General features: G+C 42.5%; 1 protein-coding gene across 7 annotated transcripts in view; it reads right to left on the bottom strand.

Annotated features, from left to right (window-relative positions):
- Positions 1 to 19189, bottom strand: part of Satb1 (SATB homeobox 1) — a 94599-nt gene that overhangs the window by 37212 nt on the left and 38198 nt on the right. For all 7 annotated transcript variants that reach the window (XM_040729223.1, XM_040729220.1, XM_040729221.1 and 4 more), the window contains exons 6-8: positions 11963 to 12074; positions 8832 to 9286; positions 1228 to 1440 (exon numbers count right to left, since the gene is read on the bottom strand). In XM_040729223.1, the coding sequence (XP_040585157.1) occupies positions 1228 to 1440; positions 8832 to 9286; positions 11963 to 12074 (780 nt within the window). The remainder of the gene's footprint in view (positions 1 to 1227; positions 1441 to 8831; positions 9287 to 11962; positions 12075 to 19189) is intronic.

Genomic DNA, 19189 nt, shown 5'->3' with positions numbered 1-19189 from the left:
TAAGGATATAGTGAGCACTGAATCTTCTTTATCGAACGACCTACCCAAGTCATATGCATACTCACAGAGTTCCTAGTTCTGTATTTTAGGAAATATTTTATAGATGAGGTTACCAATCGGTCAGTAGCTATGAGTAGACAGACAGATTATGTATGAACATGGTGGCCCCTCCTCACACAACGGCACTAACTTATCACAGCCTGCTCCTACAGACATTAAGACAGATTGATTTCCATTAAAAATAGATTTTAGAAATAATTTCTTTAGAACATTCTGTCAACAGTTCAAGAACCTCCACCAAATAGCTGGAGTGTGTACCTGGTCCTCATTTATAGAGTTCCTGTCACAGCTCCATTTCTTGTCACTGAAAGGCTTTTTCTACACTTCAGTGCTTGGAGATATATGGACTTGTTCACTGTTGATGGAATTACCAACATATGACAATAACATTATATCCCACGAACACTCTTGAGTTTGTGTTCCACACTCAACCTTTTAAACAACTTTGGTAGCTGTACGGGTTGTGCCTGCCACAAACTAAACAAGGAAAAAATATGTTTGCTTGTGGAGTTTGTGTCTAAGTTACCAAAGGTTTGTACTGAAAATGAGTTTAAACACTTGATTTAAAACAGTAATGCACAATAAAGTTAACTAGAAGGTATATTCAATTTTCCTTCCTAAAAAGTGGAACATTTTGAAGAAAATGAAAACGTGCCCATTTCCGGGAATCCACACAGAATTCTTTATCAGACTCACTTAAAGCTGCCTTCAAGTATTGTATTAAACTTAATTATGAAAGATTACAAACGAGATGATATGTAATTGGTACCAGCTGCAGTCCGTATTGGAAAGCATAAATATAAACGAAATTATTTATTTATTTTGTATTTACTATTCAAATGGCCATCCTCAAACTAGTGACAGTAACCAGGCGGTACTATTTCTGTTCTGAGGTGAGCAGAAAGGCATCTGTAGTGACAACAGTAGAGGTAGCTAGATCACTTCTTCAACCCTCAAGAACCCAAAGACTCGGAGCAACACAAGGCAGTTTTCTTTTCCCTAATGAGGAACAGAACTGTTTTCCATCAAAACTAGTAATCTGGGGTGAAATTCTCAATTAAGTCTATGGAACTTTCAAAAGTCTGTATCTATGCAACTTCTTGCTGAGAGTATTGATTAAAGATTTTTAGGACAGGACAATGAACCACAAGGAAGAGGCGGGAGCACCTGGGGAGGACGACTGGGCGGGGTGCTTAGCAGCGGCGCAGGACCCATGGCCGAGGCTGCGTTCAAGCTCCTTTCCCTCTCATCCTGGTATATCCGGTCTCTTTCGGCTTCTGGCAACTGTAAGAAATTCTGCATAGCCCGAAGGTTTACCAGCAGAGACTGGGATGCCGTCTTGGGGTCCTCTTCCTTTCGGAGGATTTCAGAAAGCAATCCCTACAGGGGGAAGAGAGACACAGGGTGAGCTTGCTCCTTGCACCAGCCTGGGTGAGTGAGGGGCGTGTCCTACACTTTCCACGCCCCAGGATGAGTGAGGGGCGTGTCCCACCCCTTCTATGCCCCTCAGAAAGGGGCAGTCAGAGGCTGAGTCTCTCTAGGAATCTATTAGTCCCAACAGCAGTGGTGGAGCAGAGAGCCTCGAGGATTGTATCTGCTTTACATGGAGCAGACACTGAGCCGGCCTAACCGGTCTCCTCCTTTTGAGTAGCTTAAATTGACATGAAATCTTTCACAGAAAGATGGCAGAGGAAGTTAGGAGTCAGTGAAATCCCCAGAGGGAACAGCATTGGACTGTACAGTTCTCAAGCTGCCAGACAAAGGCACTGGCATCCAACAGACGCAAAGCCACTTCCAGAAGGGCAAGCTAAGCATTTGAGGAAGATACCAGGAACGGAGCTGCAACACATCACTCAGGACCACTAAGACTTTGTTTATACAGACAGTATTTTGTTATTCCTTGATTTCCAAATGACAACGTATCACAGTTGGCCATTTGGGTTTGCTGTTTGTTCAAAGGGAAACAGACTTTGCAAAACGTTCTATACCATGCCAGTAGGTAACAGGTTGGAAAATCTGAACTTCAAAAACCACAGATCATACCTGAAATACACAACCACTCTTCCACACTGTAAAACTGTATCCCAAAACTATTAGTAACAGTGGGAACTCAAAAACTACTAGAAACTTCTCTTAAGGTGTTTCTCCTCCCTTAACAATGTAGTTTTAAAAGTTTTCTTTCTCCTTTGGAAGAATTTATTTTTTAAATGGTTGGTGTCCTCCCAACGCATCTGGAGGACAGTATGAAGTAGAAGTACCACAAAGGCTAGTCTGGTCACGTGATAAGACTAGGTAACTCCATGTCTTCAACCTCGTGCACGAAGTAATGTGTGGGAAACCTAGATGCCGTGCTTCTGTTACTTACACACATTAGCAACTAACTCAGGGTGGTCACAATCAAGACTTCTGGATGGCCATACAAGCCACCTCCACCAAAACCCTGCAGAAAAGGTCAAATGTGTGCTTTTGAGTGAGAGAAGGCAAAATGAACCCCCCCCCAAAGTTTTAGCATTTGGGGACTGTTAGAGTTTCTTGGAAGTATAAACCTGGCTTTTGTCCAAATTTCTCAAGTCATGTTGCCTGATATAGCATGTGGGTACAGAGAGGATAAGAACATTGCCCCCTTAAAAGAATCACTTGATTTATAAGCTGGTGTTTTAAGAGGGAAAGAAACCTCTAGCAAGCTCTGGGGAATTGAGTCAATCATAAGTAAATCTCTCAACTAGTCTACTGCAACCAAAGCTTGGACATGTCTGAGCTTTTATAAGAAATGTCACTTAAGACTGTCCTTTTGACCATGATACTAACTAGCACCTCCACCTAGGTCTGGGTCTACTGAGAACAAAACACCCTGTCAACTGAACTGAGATTCAGACAGGCAGTCAGCCATCCAGCTATTTAACCCATACCGGGCCAACTAATTAGACTATTTCTGATGTGTCTTATAGAAATGAATACACAAATCACACACAGTCTTGCCACTGGCTCCTGCAAAATAGTATATACTTAAAAAACAAACAGCAGCAGCCAAACCTTGGAAAGCAAGCATGGTGGCATGGCTGGAATCCCATCCCCAGGAAGGCAGAAACAGTAAGACCATGATTCTGAGGCCAACACAGTGGTACCTTGTCCCAAATACATGAATGAATTAAATAAAGGAAACCAATAAAAAATATGTGTCTAGTAAAGCAATATATAGCAACTGCACAGGAATGCATGGAATACATACAAAATGCCACGAAACCCTCAAGTATAATAGTATAGTTACTTTCGTCATCTTAGCCCGATGAATGCCTTACACTTCTGTCACTGAAACAATTATGTGGATATAGACTACAGAAATGAAAAAAAAGAACATTAGAGTACATTATAGTGGTTATGACAAGCTATGACTAACATTACTACATAATCAAGGCCATGGGCCCTTTCAGCCAAGCCACTCGGAGCCATCACTAAAAAGTCACCATTGCATGGTACTTTGTAAAACATCTATCTAGGCTACTGTCTATTCAGTAAATTGAGAAAAAAAATCAGGGTAAAAGATACCCTGTAAATATTTAGGTTTTTCCTACGCCAGAGTACTTGAAAACAGATATCTAAAATCAAGAGGACAAAGTAATATATTCCCTATCTCTATTTAAAAATGTTCCACAGCAAAGAACTACAGTAAGAAAGTCAAACCCATGGGAAAAAAAAACCCCACAGAAGCACTTTCTCTCAAGTCTTGTCAATAGAACACCGAGGCAGGGTGTGGCTCAGCTGAAAGACAGATCATTACTTGGGTGAAAAACTTGGGTGAAGTCAGCACACCTTCCAACTTGTACACACGAGTGTTGTCTCTGTGGAACCCTTTCCCCCAAACTTAATCACTCCTTGGAGTGGGTGCAGGTTTCCTGCCTGGACTATGCCAATTCCCCAACAATGCTCCAAACCCCAGACTTTCAGAGAGCTTCAGAGTAGCCAGTGTAGACAGTCTATTAGTTCAGAACTTTCTTTCTTCCTTCCTTTCTTTTCTTTTCTTTCTTTTTTTTTTTTTTTTTTTTTTTGTTGGCCCAGAGCTTTCAATGAGGGGAGTGCCCCCTGGTGGAAATGCCTGAAAATATTGTCAGAAACCATATGATGAGTGTTAATTTTAAAAATTACTTAAAAGAGTAATGTAGGATAACCTGGATGCAAATGACTACTGTTAGAACTCAGATGCTGGAGTGCATGCCTTGGTCCTGTTCAGGCTGTTGAATGGCTAACGAATTCAGTATGTATATACTTCCTTTCCCTATTTTATATAGGTCAAATCTAGTACAGACATGCCAGGTAAGGTCAAGGTCACTTGTATTAATTCCTCATGACCGACTGATACAGATATCATTACCAACAATCCATCACACTAAAGAAATAGTGTGTGAAAGCCATGCTCCCTGTCTCATCACAGAATCGGCTGAGGTACCATAGGTGCTCACTAAATGCAATGAACTAAATTAGGTAAAACCATTAGTAATCTTATTTCTAAAAAGAATCCAAAAATGTGTATGTTGTGAAGGGAGTTCCCAACATGCCATGAATATTAATTTCACTGAAAATAAGAAGCTGCCCTCTTTGGAACTTCACATCTTACAAATAATTAGATGTGTGTAGTATACATGAAAAGGTCAAATTATACTGCATTGTCATTACTTAGTGGTTAAGTGAAAGCTCTGATTTCTTTTCAATTAAGGAATTAATCTACTGACAAATTTCTAAACCTCTCCTTTTCACATTGTAACAAGAGTTATACAACTTACGACAAGTAAAATTCATTAATAATTGTAAAAGAAGGAAAAAGCCTCCAATAAATATTATCAAGACTTCCAAAAGCTCATTATGAGTTCTTTAAAATGGCAGATAAGTGCAAGAGACTACGGCCAATCCAAACACTGAGCCAGCCTGGCCTCCAGCTTGTGTCCTCTTTGAACACAGTCCCTGATTAAAACAGATTTTATCAGCTCCGTGGAACTTCAAAGCCCTCAGAAAGAAAAAAAAAGTGATTTGAGGAAATCTCTCTCCTGAAGAGAAAGAATATTTTCCATCTGTTTGGTGAGCTCTTGATCACATGACCAGGTGAAAGACTACTTCCAAACTCCACCTGCTTGTGGAATCATGCCAAGCAAGTTATAAGTAGACACGTTCATCTCTCTCCCTTGGTAGGTTCATCAAGAGCTGTCACATCAGATTATGGTACCTTTTTTACCTTTTAGTCAATAGTGATTGGACAATGGACTTTTCTTAAATTACACTGTGGAATTATAGGAACACAGTAGCGATTTCTGTTATACTTAAGCAGGAGAATTTCTCTCCACCACATAATTCACAGAGCTCAAATTCAATAAAACATTATATGCTGGTCCATTACTGTTATCAGTTTTGAATAATCCATCTTCATTCTTTATTTTACTGGAAAATAAAGTGTGCCAAAGACAGGAGGGAGGAGAAAGAGCGAGAAAAGCCACTGAGCAGGATCAGGGTAAACTCTGGGTTTATGTAGGTTTTTAAAGAAATACATTTTCTTGTATCACAACCTTTAAAGGACAGCATTCCAGAGAGATGACTGAAAAGCTCTGACCATAGGTTTCTATTAAAAAGACATCGAGCAGATGTAACTGAATGAATGGCATAGGCTAACAGCTACTATCTTCAGCAGCAATTAAATAACACATGCCATCACTCAGGAAGGGAAAATCCCTTACGAAAGTAATTATATAGATCTCACCATGAATTTTCAGAAATGGTACTTTTTAATGTTCCATGTGATGATCTTGAGAGGAATGTGGTCTAACTTGGGAAGCCCTTTTGAGATAATGAGGGGTTCTCATGAGTTAAGGCAGGAAGTCCAGGGTTTGAACGCTACTCAGAGCTGTCAATGATTAAAAAAATCCTCGGTTCCAATCATGCCACCAATGTTGCACCACAGTCTGTACAGGCTGCAGTGCCTTTCTCTACCCACATGAGAATGTTGCCTTTTTATGCCCACATTTTACAGCAACGTTTGGACCCAGGTTGGAGCTGCTCGCTGAAATAACAGCACACGACTTGAGCTCTGCGATGTGACTGCAACGCTCTCGCCGCTACATATGCATCAGCGTGTGTATTTTCGTCCACACTCACACCCTACTCTCACTCTGCACCTGCTTTTATTGAAATGCATACACTCTGAAATAAACACACTACATGCATTCATATGAATGTATAATCACTGAACTAAATGCAGCTGTGTGTGGGCGCGTGTATGTGATTTGTAAGTATGACCACTGAAAAATACATACATGCTTGCGTGTGCAAAAGCTGGCTCTCAATGAACATCTAAATACCCACATGAAACAACTCATATTTAAAAAATAAATAAATAAAAGACAGTTCCAAACAAGACCCAATATCTTCCACTGAGAAATACCAATTACTAATACATAAAGGTTTAAAGTTAAGCCTATTTATTGCCAAATAATTCTGGACAGTGACTTTTCTTTCTCTAAATTGTCCATTTAGAGACAAAAAAAGGTGGTATCTGTTGTCAATGCTCAGAAAAATGAGCTCACTAATCCTCATATGAACCACAGAGAACAGCCTTTTTTAAAGACCTAATTCATAGAACCAGAGAAAATTCACCAATTACTGCAATAAATCCTACAGATAACCACAAATGTTGTGTGTAAGGATCAAGGACAGACAGACAGCATTTCATAGCCATGATGAGGAAGTGTGCTGAGCCCCCCCATTCTACACACACACACACACACACACACACACACACGCACGCACGCACGCACGCACACACACACACACATATATCCTTTGTGTTTTAGTATACAACTATTTGCTCAATTTTTCAAGGGCTTATCAGTAAATCTATAATCTGCGTCTGTGTCAGTGCTGTCTTTGTCTAAAGGCCTTTAATTGAATTCAACAAACATTACCGACTTTTATGTAGAGTCCCAGTTTTTGGCCCAGGACTGAGCATTACTAGTAATTACTGTATTTACAAAATAAAGAATGCTACCACAAATCAGAATTTCTAGAGGGTGGCTTTTGGTTCACTGATTTTTTAAAAATTATTGCCCCCAACTGAGTTAAAGGGTCATATTAAATTTACCAGCCAAGAATGAACACAATTTTAAAGCTGTAAAAACAAGGATCTTTGATATATATATATATATATATATATATATATATACATACAGTTTTAACCTATGGCAACACAGTGCAAAATCACCCTTTTAAAAACAAAACAATAATGAATAGAAAAGCAGCTGTGGAAACCGCGAAGGAGCCCTGTAAGACCCCCCCATGTCTTCTGACCCTCGGTCTGGCCAGAGCCAGTCAAACACTAGGCACGGCTGGCATTCTCCCAGGATCAGAGACTGCCAACAAGGAATTAATACTAAATTATATCTGTATCAGAATTTTATTCTCTCAATCACACAATAAACCAAATAAAGATGGAAAGAACAAAACGAAGATGAAAGGAAAATGAGTCAGGGAGGGAGGGAGGGAGGGAAGGAGGGAGAGAGAGAGAGAGAGAGAGAGAGAGAGAGAGAGAGAGAGAGAGAGAGAGAGAGAGAGAGAGAGAGAGAGAGAGAGACAAAGAGAAGAAAAAGAAAAAAAAATGAACATAGTAAAAACAAGAAAACTGGAAAGACATGACCTCAAAGTTAAATGTTCCTTTTATTTTAGTGTGCCTTGGCTAAAAATAAGAAGTACGTGCATTATATTAGCATCTAAACAAATAAACCTTTATAAACACTAAGGATACTATTCTTGTGGAGAAGACTGTGTCTCACAGGGATTTGCCCAGGAGGAAGTCTAAACTCAATGCCTGCACCCAACCCAGCACGAGGCCTGTTACAGACAGAAGTGAGTGAGTTACCACCAAGCCACACCCATTCTGCACTGTCCATTGCAGTGCAGTGTGATCAGAGAGTTTATGATGCTCAAATATTTACTGTCTGAACCCATAAAAGAAAACAAAACAAAACAAAAAAAAACAAGAAACTCTCTGGTGTGAGGTGAAGTCTGTCAAAATAACCCTGGAACTCTGGACAAAGGGCAAAGGGACACCAGAAGGAGAGGCTCTTAGAAGTATGGCCAGGCCACACATTGTGCACAAAGTGCCACAAGAAACCACACTCTGGCTGGGAGGCGGTAGCTGTGGTGGCTGTGGTGGCGCACGCCTTTAATCCCAGCACTGGGGAGGCAGAGGCAGGTGGATCTCTGTGAGTTCGAGGTCAGCCTATAGGACAGCCAGGGCTACACAGAGAAACACTGTCTCAACAAAATAAAAAATAAAAAGAGAAAATAAACCTCACTTTTTACAATGCATCTACCTCTATTACAATAACGGCAGAAAGTAGGAGTGAGGTGTGGAGAGCATGAAAAAGTCAGGGAGGAAGGCTAACAATGGCTGCAGAGAATGAAATGCAATGACTGTTAAGCTGCACAGTATCAAAACAGCTGGAGAACTTCAACGAAGCACATTAATGTACTTAAGTCCATAAGAGCAGACAGAGAGAGAACACTGGGCTAGCCGCTTCCTCACCTTCTGTTACTAAGAGCTCACTATCCCGTGAGGGGAATACAGACGGCGCCAGGATGCGCCCTTGGAAGAGGGGCACGGAACAGGGACCGCAGCAACAGGCGCGTGACTCCGTGTTAACAGAGGTTGACACAGAGTAAGGGGAAACATGAGCACAGACGGGGCTCAGCAAAGAGACAAGGAGGGGACAGCCCAACAGAACAAAACTGACCTGAGTTCTGTTGAAAGCCACGCGTGCAAACACCGCCTGGGAGATTCCCGCTCGCTTCAGTTCATCCCGCACCCACTGGTAGATTTCTGAAGAGACCTCCGTGTTCGTGGAAACCTGCTGCTCCAAAGGCTTATTCATAGACCTACTGACAGGGGGAGGGTGGTTCAAGTACTGCTGGTTTAAGGACTGCTGGGCTAAGAGTCTGTTCACCGCATACTGCTGGTTCAACAACTGGGCCATCACCAGCTGCTGGTTGACGAGCTGAGGACTGATAGGTGTTGACACCAGCCCAGGGTGCAGGTTCGGAAGAGGGGTCCGGACAGAGGGCTGGCCGCCATGGGAGAGCTGCGCGGGCGATGGGGGCTGCTCAGCTGTGTTCCCTGGGACCGGCTGCTGGCCAAAATTGACGTGGTTGGTGCCTTGTTGAGACAGTTCAGACAGACTATCCATTTCAACTAAAGTAGACAAAAGGAAAAATCAAGTTCAGACGGCAATAAGAAAATTTCTGATCATTTCCTAATACAAGAAATATAAAGAAAGGCTGGGTAGTGGTGGCCCACGCCTTTCATCCCAGCACTGGGGAGGCAGAGGCAGGCGGATCCCTGTGAGTTCAAGGTCAGCCTGGTCTACAGAGTTAATTCCAGGCAGAGAGACAGACAGACAGATAGACAGACAGAGACACAGAGACAGAGAGGAGAGGAGAGAGACAGACAGAGAGAAGAGGAGAGGAGAGAGACAGAGAGAGAGAGAGAAAGAGAGAGAGAGAGAGAGAGAGAGAGAGAGAGAGAGAGAGAGAGAGAGAGAGAGAGAGAGAGAGAGAGAGAGAGAGCACTGAGGAGTAATGGTGCCAAGCTAACTAAGGACACAACTTCCTGGGCCATGGCTATGTTTTCTTCTACAAACAATTGCACACACTGAGAGCAGACAACACCCCTGAAATGTAGCTTAAATTGACAGCAGTAGTTATCAACTGCTTGTGGGTCAAGACCTCTTTGGCAAACCTCTATTTCCAAAATTACTTATAATTTGTAACAGTAGCAAAACTGCCATTACGAAGTAGCAACAAAAAATAATTTCATGATTGGGGGTCATAACAATATAAGGAACTATATTAAATTTAGGGTCATAGCATTAGGAAGGTTGAGAACCACTGATTCAAGGCATAACATCTACTACATTCACATTTTTATGTTTGCTTTGAGGTCAACCTATCACTGATTCTCAGAAGCACAAGAAGGCTTTACAAGCAATGGCTGCCTCCTTTAAGATGCCTCCAAGAATATTGTTGGCTTATCAGCAGCAAGAAACCATGAGCTAAACTAAAAACAGATAAACTTGGATTAGAAAGCAACTAGAGAAAAAATTGGAAATATGTCCATATTATATTAATTCTAGCAATCCAGGCAAAGGGAGGAAGCAGTCTACAAAATAAGCATATAATAAGGTGGGCACAGCAGCTGGCTGCCACTCTTGGCATCACGTGTGGTTTTTTCATTAAGTCCAATCATGGACACAAGGATATCAGCAAATACTCCTCAAGATAAAGCAAAGACGTAGAGTGGAGTCAGCCAGCACACCCAGTGTGGCTAAGGCCGGAATGCTATTAATAGAAGTGTGGTTCTCACCAGATGCTAAGGACGGGGCGGAGAGCTGCCCTAGTACAATGGTGATGTTGTCACGTTTCTGTAATTCATTTCTACCTGCCCTGAATGAATGCCTCTCCCTGGGCTAGAGCACTGGTGTGGACTGGCTGGGAGTCAGCTCTAAGTGTGCCGAATGCTGTGCTGTTACACATAAGAGACTAGATGGAGGAGGCTAAAACCAGAGTGTAATATAAACAGGTAAGCCTTCTCAAACGTCCACACTTCTCATTGATTTGGATTTCATTTCTCTTTTCATTAAATGTGCAGATTTTATAACCAGAAGAACTGGTCACACTGCTATACTCCATGATACATGCAGAGTATAACTAAGAACGGGAAGAAACCTTCAGTTTCTACCAGTGATATCAGCCCAAATGGCCATTCACATGGAACAGTAATTCAAGCAATTATTATGAAACTTGATACATTGTCTTCATTACAGCCCCAAGCTATAAAAGGCAAAGAATCTGTTTTGGTAGATGGATGGCCTTTCTTCAAATATTAAAAGCTAAAACATGCTCCAAACTTGGGTCTCATCTCTAAAGTCTTCAGGAAAAGTTATTATTGTTGTTACTATTAAATGAATGGAATGACAATAAAGATTTATGATAGGGCATATTGCTTTGCGTAAGAAACACCCCATTTCTGTTTAATTTTAGGATGTATTATTTGGAAGGTACACTTTGTGGAAGAAGAAGGCATGTTAACCTTAACCATAGTGCTTGCTCCCAGGAGCACTGACTGACTCGCAGAGAGAAAATGCCAGACTCCAAACGCTCAGCCACGGCATGCAACCGTGACCTGTCGTTTTACACCTCAGCTCATCTTGACGCATGTCTTATGGAACAAATGTTGACCTAGCGCAGCCTGTTCAGAGAGGGCGCTAGGCTGGAACCGAAAGCTCAGAAATGACAGTGTTGGTTCTGTTCCAGAGAGGAAAGGAGTGAGCTCACTAAAGTGCCTACCCATGGGGTCTGGAGCCATAAAAACCACTCTATCTCAATGGTAAAAACAGAACAGTGTTTAGTAAGCTGAATGCAGTTAAATATTGTTCAAAAGCTGGCGTGAAAACAGGTCCTTTCTCTTTTTTTGCAAACAAAAGCAAAAATCCTTAAAGCATGATTATCTCTGTGAGAAATCACAGCTGATATTAGTTATTCAAGGCCTGGTTAGGTCTTCACTGAGATGTTACAAAATGACAGCTCCCCTCCTCACGCCCCGATTTCCTGCATGTCTGACAACCAAGTCAGTGTGGCTGATTTAAACACAAACATTTATTGAATTTAATTATCTCATTATACTCATACCCACTCCCCCACCCCCAAAGAAACATTCTAAATTGATCTCTAATTGGGCAATCAAAAGATCTGGCTTTCGATGTGACTTTGATAAACCCCCAAATGACATGCAATGGTATGTTGCCACGGCAAGGGGGTGGGCTTTTTTCTTTCTTTCTTTCTTTTTTTTTTTTTTTTTTTTTTTGCTTACCCATCATATCCTTTGTCTTCTTGAAATGTTTGTACCACCTTCCAAATTCTTGACATTTTGCTGCTGAGACATTTGCATAGTACGTGCTGTTCACAATGGAGGAGATCATACTCTGTGTGGAGAGGGAGGAACATGTATAATGTTCACATACCACAACTTTAGCTGTGCAGAGCTGTACCTGCTCTCAGTTTCTCCAAATCATCTGGGGCCAAAGCTTCGGCTTCTTAGAATTCACCGCGTGGGTCATCAGAAGCTTACTTAAGCCGCAAGCAGCCCCCACACCAGTGTCTGGCTAGCACTCTTCACCCAATCTCCATCCGCACAAATGTGCACCCACCCCAGTCAATCCAAACTCACAAGCGACGTTAGGGTATTTTGCAGCATGGTAACTGAACTCGAGAGGTTTGCTACCTGAAGCATCGTCCAGGCACCAGAGCCATGGACAATGCTGGGAAGCCCTTGCTCGGATCACCCAATCAACACCTGGATCTCACAAACACCCCTCAGCATGGTCAGACATGACCAGGTAGGAGGAATGGTTTTTGTATGTTCATGTTCACTGTATGGACTTCAGCCGCTGGTGAGCTTACAGTGTTCAAAGGTCACACTTGAGAGGCAAACTGTCTCAGGAGCCTAGCATCTTCAGACTTGATGGCTGGCTCTATCTAGTAAAGCTTGAGTTGTGAATTTCAAATGACCAGAAAATATATACAATTTGTGCTAATTAACATCTTAAGAGTCCCATCCACAAAGAAAAAAATGTGTATTAATCATTTTTCTCCTGGGGAAAAAAGAAAAGCCTTGAAGAGCTAGGCACTGTGGTGTTTGCCTTTAATCCCAGCACTTGGGAGGCAGAGACAGGCGGATCTCTACGAGTACTAGAGCAACCGAAACTCATAAATTCCAGTCCAGCCCAGACTACATAGTGAGACCCTGACTCAAACAAACAAAACAGAATTGAAAATATCCAACCATACAACAAGGAAAAATGGGAGACAAAGATGTTAATGTATCACTAAGGTTTAAAATTTAAAAAAAAACCACATTTTCAGTAAACAAAAGCCTATTTTTCCAGATAATTTTGGTTACAGTAATCCTGTGACTTAACTCCTGGTTCACCTATAGTCTCTAATAGCTAAATTAACTCCCTGTTGAGTCTTAGGGAGGCTGAAGCACCACGGCTCCTGGTCCTGACAGAGAAACTTAAGAGCTTCCATTTCAGACCTGCTTGGTCTACAGAGAAACAGCTTACAGAGAACTCCATTGTTGGGAGGCAACGAACAACCTGAAAAGCCAGTTTGGGGACAAGAATATTTTTATATCATTATCTTCTTTAAGCTACTTCAAATGTAACGCTCTTTGGGCTATTATTAACTCTGACATCCGTCACCATGTTAATTTAGTAGCACACACATTCCTGTAATGTGTAAGTTTGGGGGGGTCTTCTGAAGAACTGGGAGTGAGGCACACACTGGAGTTGCATTATTTATGTAAAACACAGCCATCTCTCCAATGAGGCACCGTGATAGCTTCCCCCACACTGTACTTCATTGTCACTTTTACATTTTATTTCTCTGAAAAGGCATTCTTAATGTGCTCGTGAAGCCCTGCCATTAATCCAATAGCTTGCAATTTCACTAAGAGCCTCCCCCAGTCCACAGTGCAAAAAGACACTTAGCAAGGTGCCAAAACCAGAGAGAGAGGATGACTACCTGACACGGTGAGCAAGCCTCTGGCTCCCGTCTCACTTGGTCTGCTGTAGCAACGGATCGATAATGTGGGACTCTAAATAAAACTATCGTGATCACTGCTGGATGACGGTGACTCTGCAGACGGATGACAGCTGATGTTCTTTCACTCTGACCCAGTTTCTAAAAACACTGTTACTCTTTACCTAGACAGTCTGACACCTTCCTGTTACTACAGCACAGCATGGAGGGCCATCCTTTCGGGAAAGCACAGGCTTCCTAAATTCTGCAGAGGTTTTCACTAAGTGCCTGCTCTACTTCGTCTCCTGAGTTCTACACGACATATGCTTGTTGATGCTCTGGCTGGTATGGAGGACATGTAGACGGGTAAGACGCAGAACGCCCCAAAAGTTTGTCGCCTGTTAGGAAGCAGGTGATGTACTGGATCATTCCAATAGACTGTGACTCTGCACCAATGGTGGCAGGAAACATGAGTGGAAAACATTCTGAAGTACTTCAGCAAAATTAAAGCTCATACGTAAAAGCGCTATGCAGTTCATTAATTTCCCATATCCAGAAAATAACATCCGTATGTGCCCCATCTTCAGAGCTCCACTGCTCCTTGTAACCCCAGCCGGTAGGCTACGTCCTAAGTGATTTTACCGTTTGTAAGAGGGCCCTCTGCTCCTCCCTCGCTTCTTACTCCCTCATTGGGCTTCTATTATAGGATAACGCAGAGCTGTCAAAAGATGGCAAAAGAGGCAGACTCCCACGGCTAAACACTGAGCTGAACTCCTGGAATCCAGTGACAGAGGGAGGAGTGATGAGCAAAGGGGTCAAGACTGGGCTGGTTTAACCCACAGAAACAGCTGACCTGAACAAGGGGGAGCTGAATGTGGGTGTCAGTGAGGAGGTCTAGGCAATCTTTGGGGCCTTGGGTAGTAGATCAGCATTTATCCCTGGCATACAAATGGACTTTGGGAGCCCATCCCAGAATGAGGGATGCTCTCTCAGCCTGGACTCTTGGGGGAGGGCCTAGGCCCTGCCCTGGATGAAATGACAGACTATGAACACCCCCATGGAGGGCCTCACCCTCCCTGAGGAAAGGAGTGGGGGCTGGTAGGAGGGCATGGGAGGAGGGGAGGGAGAGGGAGCTGGGACTGACATGTGAAGCAACCTCGTTTCTAATTTAAATTTAAAAATTAAAAAAAAAAAAGACTAAAAAAAAAAACATGCCTTCAATGGTCCACCAAGAGGGTCGAGCAGCAAAGGGGCTGGTTAAGCCTGATTGTATAGCTTCAATCCTCAGGACTCATAGTAGACAGCTGACTCACATACACTTTCCTGTGACCTACACACACACACACACACACACACACACACACACACACACACCTAGGATGCTTAAATAACAGAGGAGTAACAGATAGAACTTTCAAAATGAGTCTTTTTGTGTATATGTGGGTGTGTGGAAACCAGAGGTTAACTTCAGATGTCTTTCCTAGTCACTCTCCACTATACTTCCAGAGACAGTCTCTCACTAGATGTAGAGCTCGTGGATTCAGCTGACTAGCCGGCCAGTTGGCCACAGGGAACCCCCTGTTCCACCTCTTCAGTACTGGAATTGCAAGCCGCTACTCGAGGCTCTTTGTGTACGTGCTGCAGACTCGTCTCAAGTCTCTGTGCGTGTGCAACAAGCGCATCACCACCCATCGGAGACATCCCCCTGTCTCTACATCGAGTTTTCTTAGGGCGCACCGATTAAATGCAGGCAAGGGAGAGCAAGGGCAAACAGCGAGGGAACACCTTCCCATTTGTTTCTACACCTCAGCTCAGTGAAGCTGGGGTGCGCCTCACACCTGGATACAGTACCATGGCTCTCCCATGTCAGCCGGGGAGCTGCTCACCTTCAGGCTCTACGGCTGATTCTGCCCGGCCTTCCCACCTTCCCGAATTAAAACAGGCTGAGCCAAATGCAGGTCCCACACTGGGCATCTCCAGACGGTCTGGACGCTCAGCGTAAGGCTGAACACACCTGGTGATACCAGGCCACTGAAAGAAGCCACCCTTTGGGTCACTGGGACATCCTCCTCCCCTCGTCCTTCAAGGTTAAAGGCAACTGCATTACTGTCAAGTGAACCTTTAAATCCCAACTTGTTAGCCACAAAAGCCTCTGTTCAGTCATTTGCAAGCAATCCCTCTCCAGGTTTTCCAAATCAACCCCACAGATGTCTCCAAAGAGGCTGCTGGTGGTCGCTGCTCTGTTCCCCTGGTGTCTATTTTGTATAAGTGCCTTGAAAGACACAGTTTCGGCGGCAAGTTTTCTAGTCCGTCGGTAGCCAATAGGGTAAAAACATCAACATTCTGGGAGTCAATTAATCCAACTGACTAAATCTCTGATGGTAGAAATTCTGAGTTCAAATGCTGCCACAGGGCACACCAACCAAAACACAGGCCGAGGATCCCAGTGTTGGAAGATAGAATTTAAAAGTTGGCAGAAATTGGCCATGGGTCTCCTAACCCCTGTGTGACACAATATTCGCATCCTAGGAGCCAAGTTGTAAGCTTTTCTAAGATCCATGAAGCACATGTCTACTCCCTATGAGGAGCTTGGCTCTTTCCGAGTCTGCTAAAGTTCCGATCTGTAAGGATGCCATCTTCCCAGAAACCCCAACCCTCTAGAAGGATACCATCTGCCACAGGCTGAGCCTCCTTTTCAGCCAAATACATTATTTATAACCTTTCTAATTGTGAAAAGGTAAGGGTGGAAATTTTCTAAAGCCTGACTTACATATTGTTGGAACATTCTGAACCTTTGCTCGAAAATCTGCAGGTCTCTCAATGTGAAAAACAGAAAACCACAAGGAACTGGTTGAGGTTACATAATTTTCCCAAATGTTACCTCTCAAGGCCCTGCTAGGGATTCACACTCTGTGGGTTAGTGTGTATGCACTCAGAAGTGAAGGGAGGTGGCTCGATTGTTCAGCCTGCTCATCCCAGTGGCCAGCGGGATTGGTGTGGAGACGTGTACCCTTCTCAAGAACAGGACTGTCTACCACAGAGGGGTGGTGATCTGATTACCCTGGAAATTGCTTTGTTGTGCCTTTAACAACCCCCCTCAAAAAAAACCACCCCAAAACAATGCTAATCAGGTTATTCAATCATTTAAACCAAAACTGTTCATGCTTTTCTGCCAAATCAACCAACCACAGCAAAATCTGTTATCTCTGATTGCTCAGCTTCCAGTCAAAAAAACCAGTTAACCCCCACTATTCCAAAACTTTCCCAAAAAACCAAAGCAGGGCAAGCTAGGGAGAAGAGGGAGGAGACCAGGCCCTTTTTCAAGGGCTAGGCTCTGCTAGGCATTTGCACAAGACAATTCACTCCTACAAGCCTGGTGCTAGAGGCTCCCTGGTGTTTCTGAGGTCTCCATACTGGCCTTCTGCTGGCGCTGTGGCTTTTTGGACAGGACTTTGATGCTAGGATCCTAACTTGCTTGGGACTTGGGTCTGGGCTAACTGTGGTGGCAGAGGCAGCTTCTACAAAATGGTGGCTCACCCGTGTTGAAAGCTTGCTGGCTCCTTCAGCAGAGAGGGCAAGGGCTAGCACATCTTATTTACACAATTATCTAAATACGATTAAACAGCTGATGGACAAATATTAAACTGGAAAATGTATAGTCATTTCAGCTTAATGTAATCCTCTTTCTGTAAACACCCAAGATGATTTTTTTTCCCAACCAGAACAGTCCTGACATCTCCTAAGCCTAAGGGTGAATAGCAAGAGATTGTTTTTGATAGTTATAAATATTCAAAAGACATGCAGACCATCTGCTTTCATAATACAGGTAAAGCAAGGCTGAAATGGTGGCTGCTGTATAAAAATGATTCTTTTAACAAAGTCTTCCTCTCCTCGAAACTATAAAGACAGATGTCAAAAACTGTTTACACAGAGCAATCAGGAGCGTGTAAAATGTAATATTCCTTTTACACACAGTGCTTGCTAAAGAGGTTTTTTTTTTCTTTTTCTTCCCATCTGTGTGTTGCAACACATTTCTACAAGTTAAAAACATTTTTTTTTTCAAACAGAGATCTCATGAATACCCAAAAACATGCGATCTGGTTTCTGAATGCTAATTAATTTCAACTAAGGATTCGGAGTATCTTTTTCCTGTAGGAAGGAAGGTATGTTTTAAATTGGAGATCTCCAGAGAGATAACAAGGGGAATAATCTCACACAGACGTGATTCTGTGAGGTCAATCTCATGATTTTACCTCACCTAGAATGTATTTGTTCTGTGTTTGAAATGAAAGCACATCATGGCTAATGTCTTCAGCATGAAGTCGGAAAATAACTGTTGTCTGAAAGAAATATCTACACATGGAAAAAATACAAAAACAAAAACAAAAAAATGACCTTTAAATCCTGTCTAGTCTGACACTGGGAAACTCATGCATTATTTCTAGTGCTAGAAACACTAATATTGACGTAATCTTTTTATTTATTATATTAATGGCAAGAAGAAATTAAACACCTTTTTGAAATTTTCAAAAAAATGGACATTTTTATGAACAATATGCTGAACTACCAGCTCGTTGTTGTTGTTGTTATTGAGAAACACAATTTTTCAAACTTCCTCCTTAGGCAAGACCTATGACTGAGTTTTCTTTATGTCCTTTATATGTCTGTGGCCTTAACTTGCCATCAAACACAGCAGAGCCAGCTCCATACGCAAATGCTATTGATGGGGCTTCTTTGTTAATGTGGCCTTGTTTGAATCCTAAAGGACATAAAATCCAACACACAGGGTCTTTCTTTGACAAAGGCACATCCTCCGGATGCTGGCAGGGGCTGAAAGTGTTGGAGATTAGCAGGTAGTCCCCATCTGGTATTTGAGGGGAAGGATGGCAAATGGGCTTCCATTTGTGACAGGAACACTAAGTGAGTGTCACACTCTCTAATGCGCTTGTTAGCTGAAGCCCCCCAAATTCTTCCCTTGGAGCCTCTATTACCTTCTAAGCTATTCTCTTGGGAGATACATCCAGAGCACATCTGAAATCTCAGTTTGTTAGGAAAAGACTTGTAAATGTCACTTAAACTTGAGTTGTCAAAGTTTGGGAGTTCCTGACATTCTTCATCAATCCTGATGCCCAGAAATGACGTTTTCATCCAAAGAGTCAGGACACACCACCAAAAATGAAAAGTCACTATAAAGTTCTAAAGGAATACCAAGGGAAGTGAAAGAAAACACACCCATCTCTGGTTTCATTTCCCCCAAATACATTTTTGAAAGGTAAAAACATCATCATTTTTGCAAAGCACAGATATCTTAATTATCTAATAATACCAGTTGTAGCTTTTAAAGAAAATGCTGGTGCAGTTACTATGTTTCTTCCGTATAAAAAAGTAATTTTATGTAAACTCCAAATAATATATCATTTGACCAAATTCTCCATCCTGTCCTCATTTCTTCTACAATAAAACCTTCAAACCACTTACATAAATATGTAGAGCTTAAATTGTAAAGTATTTGCCAAAA

This window comes from Mesocricetus auratus, unplaced genomic scaffold (assembly GCF_017639785.1).
Source record: "Mesocricetus auratus isolate SY011 unplaced genomic scaffold, BCM_Maur_2.0 Super-Scaffold_100021, whole genome shotgun sequence".
NCBI lineage: Eukaryota > Metazoa > Chordata > Mammalia > Rodentia > Cricetidae > Mesocricetus > Mesocricetus auratus.
This window is presented reverse-complemented; position numbering and strand designations above follow the sequence as displayed.